Source organism: Colobus angolensis, unplaced genomic scaffold (assembly GCF_000951035.1).
Source record: "Colobus angolensis palliatus isolate OR3802 unplaced genomic scaffold, Cang.pa_1.0 Scaffold30, whole genome shotgun sequence".
Taxonomy (NCBI): Eukaryota; Metazoa; Chordata; class Mammalia; order Primates; family Cercopithecidae; genus Colobus; species Colobus angolensis.
The window spans coordinates 5,707,804-5,715,420 of NW_012116266.1; the positions used below are offsets into that span (position 1 = coordinate 5,707,804).

Consider the following 7,617-nt stretch of genomic DNA (forward strand, 5'->3'; position numbering starts at 1 on the left):
TTCAGAGGCTGAGGCACGAGAATTGCTTGAACCCAGGAAGTGGAGGTTGAGTGAGCTGAGATTGCTTCACTGCACTTCATCCTGGGCAAGAGTGAGACTCTGTCTCAAAAAAAAAAAAAAAAGAAAAGAAAAGGATTGCTAAGAATTCTATCTAACATTAGTATTAGCCTCAGTCTTGATGAGCAAAAAAACTAAGAGAAAAGAACACTGTTTCATTGCAAGAGACATAACAGTTGATACGAAGTACAGTATACTTTTATAATTAAAGTTTTTTCTTTTAGAAATTAAAATCAATGGAAGTATTAAATTACCTTGGATTTAGGCCAAATGTAACAGGACTAAAAACATACAGTCATTTAAATATTAATTATAAAATGCCACCCTTCCTTCATAAGTAAACACATTTAAAACAATGAAATAACAATCATCAACCCCAAGAACACTCTCATTATCTTCATCAAATAATTAAACGGTCATTGGAACTCACCCAGATTATCTCTCAAGGCACTAGCTTCCTCATGGGTTTTGAAATTATAATTCGGTACCAGCTTAAGTCTCATGCGGGAATAATTCTCTACATTAGCTAGCTTCCAATGAATTGGATTCTGTTTCCTAAGAATATTCATAAGCAAACAAGTAAAATTATTTAGCTTAAGTTACAAAGATTGATTTAAATACTGTAAAAAAGTATCAGGTACTTTACATTTGTTTAGTACCATTTTATGTTACTTTTATTTTTTAGAGACAAGAGTCTCATTCTGTCGCCCAGGCTGGAGTGTAGTGGCACAATCTCAGCTCACTGCAACCTCTGCCTCCTGGATTCAAGTGATTCTCGTGCCTCAGCCTCCCGACATAGTAGGGATTACAGGCGTGTGCCCTTATGCCCAGCTGATTTTTGTAATTTTAGTAGAGATGGGGTTTTGCCATGTTGGTCAGGCTGGTCTTGAACTCCTGGCCTCAAGCAATTTGCCTGCCTTGGCCTCCCAAAGTACTGGGATTACAGGTGTGAGCCACCATGCCCAGCCTGTTTAGCACCATTTTATAAAACTGTTCACATTTTTTATTTCATTTAATCCAAATAACTCTGATAGAACCAAAGTGAGTACGCGTAGCTGTACTTTATACACGAGGAATCTAAAACAGATGAAATAATTTGCCCAAGGTGACATGAGGTTTACAGGTAGCAGAAATAAGATTTGAACATTGACTTTTAGACTTACAGCTTGATACCTTTACTCTTTCACTGTTAAATGGGAGTTCTTAACTAGCTATACAGATGGTTTATATTTCCAATAGTTTTCAAAATAAAAAATAATTTTACTACAAATAAAGACAATATAATTGCAAGTGGACAAAGATCTACATATAAGAGCTAAAACTACAAAACTCTTAGGAGAAAAGGTAAGGGTAAAACTTCATGACCTTGGACTTGGCAATGGTTTCTTAGATATGACACCAAAAAAAACCAAAAAGCAACAACAAAATAGATTAAACTGGACTTCATTAAAACTAACAACTTTCCTGTATCAAAAGGGCTGCTATTAATAAAGTGAAAAGACAATCTACCTATCTGAAAATCATATATAGGATCAGGGTCTATTATTGAGTATATACATATACATATATTTATATATACACTCTTACAATTCAACAACAAAAAAAATCAATCTAAAAATGGGCAAAGGACTTGAGCAGACATTTCTTCAAAGATGTAAAAATGACCAACAAGCACATGAAAATATGCTAGACATCATTAATCACTAGGAAATGGAACATGAAATCATAAAATACCACTTTACTCCCACTAGGAGGGTCCTAATAAAAAATCAGGAAATGACAAGTGTTGCTAAGAATGCGGAGAAACTGGAACCCTCACACATTGCTAGTGAAAATATAAAATGATGCAGCTGCTGTGGAAAGCAGTTTGGCAGTTCCTTAGCAAATTAAACACAGAATTATCATACAACCCAGTAATTCCATTCATGGTTTATACTCAAGAGAATTAAAAACAAGTGTTCAAACACTTGTACACAAATGTTCCCAGCAGCACTAATCAAAATAGCCAAAAAGTGGAAAACAACCCAAATGCCCATCCAACTGTTGACTAGATAAAGAAAAGATGATATATCCTTATAAGAGAATACTATTCAGCCATAAAAAGGAATAAAGTACTGATACATGCTACTACATAATGAAAACATTATGCTAAGTGAAAGATGGCAGACACAAAAAGCCACATATTGTATGATTCCATTTATATGAAATAAAAAGAAGAGGCAAATAATACAGTCAGAAAGCTGATTGGTGGTTGCTAGGGGGTGGGACAGAGGATAATAAGGAGTGACTTTTTAATAGGTACAGTATTTCCTTTTTAAGTGATAAAAATGTTATGAAGTTAGACAGTGGTGATGATTGTACATTATGAATATACTCAGTGCCAGTGAACTGTACATTTTAAAATGGTTAAAAGGACAAATTTTATGTTATGTACATTTTACTACATTTTTAAAAGGGCTGTAAAAAAAAGAGATAATATAATTAAGCAAAACAGAAGTGACTGAGGATCAATTAAATGAATTGTAAAATATTCAAACATACAACAGCATTAGCCCTAGCTCAAAAAGGTGGTATCAGAAAGACAGAAGTAAATTGGTTTAACACTCTCTAAGAGTCTAAAGTCCAATAAACTTCATATCAAAGGGTCAAAGGAAGGCAAATAACTGTAATAAAAAACAATACAACCTCGAATCATCCCAGACCTGTAATTCACAAAAAGACAATAAATAAGATTAAAAGCACCCTTTTATAAATTGAACATTTAAAAAATTGGAGTGCAAGGGGCATTGGTTCAAAAATTTCTAGACCAGAGTTGTAAAGAAAAAAGAGTACTTAATAAAATTATATCCTCTTACCTTTTAGCCCAAGGTCCCCTTTCACATGTAAGATAGAGCTGTATTGCTTTCCAGCGTCTAAGAGTGGCTAACTGTTGACTGCTAAGTTGCTTAAGCGTATTATTATACCTGAGGTTCTCTTGGCGTGCTTTTCGATTAAATGGCTCCACAAACAGTTCCTGAAAGAAACAATAAAAGTTAAGTTCATTGACTCATATATTTACAGGTATATTTACATTTTAATTCCATAATTTAAAATTTTTGACCAACAAAATCTTGCATTATGAGACAGAAGCTAGTAACCAACAGGCTTTCCTTATTCCATCAGAATCATTTTCTTTGATGAAGTATGATATAATTTTACCTATAATCTATTTATATTTTTTAAAACTTAAACAACCAACCAACAATAAACATGTGTTGAACTTCAAAAATGCAAAGTGCCTCAACACAGAACTTTGAAGTTCAAGATAATTAACCTCCTACTTACTGTCAAGTAAAATAATTTTCCTAGGGGATCTTTTGATTTACAAGGCATCTAAAATGAGACTCAAGAGGAAAGAAAGTAGAAAGAAGGGTAACCACATTGTATACTACCAAGACATAACTTTAATCTGTGAAATTAATGTTCATAGGTTTCAAAGAAAAAACCGAAGACTAGCTTATCTAACTCACATCAATATTCATCTGTTAGAAACTAAAATGACAGCATTAATTTGTTTCAAACAAACCAGCACTGAATTACGTTAAAAAGAACAGTTAAAATTTTAAACAGTTTTAGAGAGGCACTACAGCAATATGCGGTTAAAAATATATGCCTTGGAGTTAGACCTGGATACAAATCTTAGCTTTTCTGAGCTACTTTTCTTATCTAACTTTATCTTTAGCTTAGTTGTTTCTCTTAGCTAATTCTCTGAGGCTCAGTGTCCTCTCATGTGTAAAATGAGGTTAACAATAACTGTCATAATAAAGATGAACATTTAAAGTACTTAATATAGTGCTAGAAAAATAGCAAGTTCTCAATAACTTGTGGTTGTCGTTATTACAATTGTTATTGTTAACTATTATTAGACTTGGTAGGAAATCAATTGTTTTGGAATACAATGTTACTAAATATTTAAAACAGATCATTGCTGAGAAAACTGAGGAAGTCATGACAGCTCCATGGTAATTAAACATCAATTCACGGTTTTGATGTTCAATAATAAAGAAAAAAGTAAATGAGTCTAACAATGGGAAATACATTTAAATGTACTAATATATAAAACAATGGAATACTTTGCAGCCCGGCATGGAAAGATGTTTACAATATATTTTAAGTTAAGAAAGGAACAATGTTCTCATTTTGGCTTAATCAAATATATACACCTTAAAATTACTTAAGACTACTGAGTCTTCCAATTCATGAATACAGTGTCTATCCGTATTTATTTAGTTCTTCTTTAATTTGTTTCAAGTGTTTTTTAGTTTTTGGCATATATACAGCAGATGCTGTATATATTTTGTTAGATTGATACTTACGCATTTTATTATTTTTAGAGCTATTGTAAAAGTATTTTTAGAAAATCTGTTTCCCATTCCTTATTCATGGCTAGTGCAGAAATATGATTACATTTTGTGTATTGATTTTATGTCCTGCAGCCTTGCTAAACTTGCTTATTTATAGTAATTTACTGGTATAATAGAGTCCTTAAGACTTTCTACACAGAGAATCATGTTATCTTTAGATAGTTTTATTTCTTCCTTCCCAATGTGAACACTTCTTTTATATATTTTTTCTATTTTTACTATATTTGCTAAGATTTGTGGTACAACAGTAACTAAGAGTGGTGAGAATGAATATCCCTGCCTAGTTCCCTATCTTAGGGAAAAGTACTCAGTTTTTCGCCTCTGAATATGAAGCCAGTGGTAGGATTTTTGTAAAGGTTTAAGTATTTCCCTTCGATTCCTAGTTTGCTGAGAGCTTTGATTACAAATGGATGTTTAATTTTTCTAGTGCTTTTTCTGCATTTACTGATATGATAACATAGTTTTTCTTAAGACTACTAATGTGGTCCAGTATATTAACTAATCTTCAAATGTTGAACTAGTCCTGCATCCTGAGGATAAATTCCACTTTGTTGTGTCATATATTATTATTACTATTATTACTGTTCTTGAGACCGAGTCTTGCTGCTCATCTACACTGGAGGGCAGTGGTGGGATCATGGCTCACTAAAGTTTTGACCTCCTGTACCCAAGTGTTCCTCCCACATCAGCCTCCTCAGTAGCTGGGACTACAGGTCCATACCACAACACCCAGCTAATTTTTAAATTTTTTGTAGAGATGGAGTCTCCTTACGTTACCCAGGCTGGTCTCCAACTCCTCACCTAACATGATCCTCCTGCCTTGGCCTCCCAAAGTGCTGGGATTACAGGCATAAGCCTCTGTGCTTGATCTAATGTATTATTTTTAAAATATATTGCTAGATTTGTTTTGTAGCTATGTTCCTGATAGATACTAGTCTGTAGTTTTCTTGTATTATTTTTCTATGATTTCACTAGGAGGGTAATATTACCCTCATCAAAGGAGCTAGAAATGTTCCTACTTTTCTATTTTTGAAGAGACTGAGAAAGTGGCATAATTTCTCCATTAAATGTGTGGTAGAATTTGCCAGTGAAACCATCTGGGCCTGAAGCTTTCCCTTTATGAAGGTTTTTAACTATAAATTATATTTCTTTAATAAATATAGGACTATTCAGGTCATATACTTATTCTTGAACTAGTTTTGGAAACTTGTGTCTGTCAAAAAATTGATCCATTTCATTTAAGTTGTCATATTTATGTGCATAGAGTGGTTTGTAGTAGTCCCTTATTACAATGTTGATGTCCGTGGAGTCAGTGGTGATACTGCCTCTTTCTTTCCTGGTATAAAAAATTTTTCAGCTCTCTCTCTCTATCTTTTTTTTTTTTGCTTTGTCAATCTTGCTAGAAGTTTATCAGTTTTAATGATATTTTGAAGAACCGGACCTTGGTTTCATTGATTTTCTCTATTATTTTTCTGATTTCAATTTCATTTACTTCTGTTCTTTATTCATTCCTTGATTTTGCTTATAAGGATTTGGATTAATTTTGCTTCTCTGGTTTCTTTTCTTTTTTTTTCTTTTTGAGGCGGAGTCTCACTCTGTTGCCTAGGCTGGAGTGCAGTGGCACAGTCTCCGCTCACTGTAACCTTTGCCTCCCAGGTTCGAGTGATCCTCCTGCCTCAGCCCACCTAGTAGCTGGGATTACAGGCATGCGCCACCATGCCCACCTAATTTTTGTATTTTTAGTAGAGATGGGGTTTTGCCATGTTGGCCAGGCTGGTCTCGAACTCCTGATCTCAGGTGATTCACCCGCCTTGGCCTCCCAAAAGTGCTAGGATTACAGGTGTGAGCCACCACGCCCAGCCATTTCTCTAGTTTCTTAAGGTAGAAACTTAAAATTTGATGCCTTTCTTCTTTTCTAATATAAACATTATATCCTGCAAATTTCCCTCTAAGTGACGGTATGTATCCAGCCTCCTTAGAGGGATCTATTAACGTACTATCAGCTTAACAAACTTTTTACATAATCACTATATATAGAACATTTTCCTATTAATTGATCTTGTTACTGATTAGCTGTTTTTCTTCTAATCCTAAGATAATTTTTACACAAATAATAGAAACACTGCTTATTTTAAAATTTGGGCCCTGTATTACTCTTATTCAATATTAAATGCCTAAAATCAACATGAAGAGCCAGATATTAAAACATGTACTTTTTACCTGAAATTTGAGCTTGCTTTCCCCTCCTTCCCGGTCTCGTTTATGCATATTTACCATTAAAGCTTCATAACAATCCTTCCAATAAAGTGCCATGTTCTCATGACCATCGTAAAATGTATGAGTTTCATACTGCTTCATATAAGGTACAATCTTACCAAAAAAAGGATACATAAATTTAATATATGACTTCACCTCTATAAAAATGGTAAATTAGCAGAAAAATCTTGATCAAAAAAAATAAAACTTACATATTTTTCAATGTAAACTTGCCATTCATTTGAATTACAATATTCTTGAAAATCTTCAAAAAATGAGGAGCTACCATTGGTAAAAGGTAAAGAAGGGAGGTGCAAATTCATGAAGAGAAGCTCATAAATTTTGGAAACCAGGGTACGAACAAGGGGAATCAGAAACGAGTAGATTTCAGTCTGTTCCTTGATTGATTGACTTAGAACATGTTCCAGCTTCCCTAAAATGTAACACGCTTCATCCTGATTTTCAATCACTTTGGTCTGAAGAAGGGTATTTAGCTTAGCTGATGCCATTGCACAAACCTGGAGGAAAATAGTTGAGATGAGAAAGAGCAGACTAAAGCAAACATTTAGTGATAGCACAAGTTCTGCCTGGCTCTGTGGATTCAGAATTTTTATATAATAACTGTCAAGAACTGTGAAAGGTCTCAGATGTTACTTTGCCTCCAAGCTAAAGAGTTAGCTGCTATAGTTTCACAGGTGTTGGCAGAAGACACAAGACTCCTAAGTCAGAGACAAAGATCTACAGCAATAGCAGTAGCCAGAGTATCAGCATTTGCATTGTTTTCCCAAAGTGCAACTCCCACAGTGAGAGATGAAGAGGCCTAGATGATGCCTGCACATGTAGACACATTTTAGGAGAAACCACCAGTATAAAGGGAACCCAAATCTTTTTTTTTTTTTTT

General features: G+C 34.1%; 1 protein-coding gene across 1 annotated transcript in view; it reads right to left on the reverse strand.

Moving 5' to 3' along the window:
• NBEAL1 (neurobeachin-like 1) overlaps positions 1-7,617 on the reverse strand; it is a 206,959-nt gene that overhangs the window by 62,851 nt on the left and 136,491 nt on the right. Inside the window, exons 31-34 of the mRNA XM_011949999.1 lie at positions 6,929-7,234; positions 6,681-6,830; positions 2,913-3,070; positions 488-612 (exon numbers count right to left, since the gene is read on the reverse strand). Coding sequence (XP_011805389.1) covers positions 488-612; positions 2,913-3,070; positions 6,681-6,830; positions 6,929-7,234 — 739 coding nt within the window. The remainder of the gene's footprint in view (positions 1-487; positions 613-2,912; positions 3,071-6,680; positions 6,831-6,928; positions 7,235-7,617) is intronic.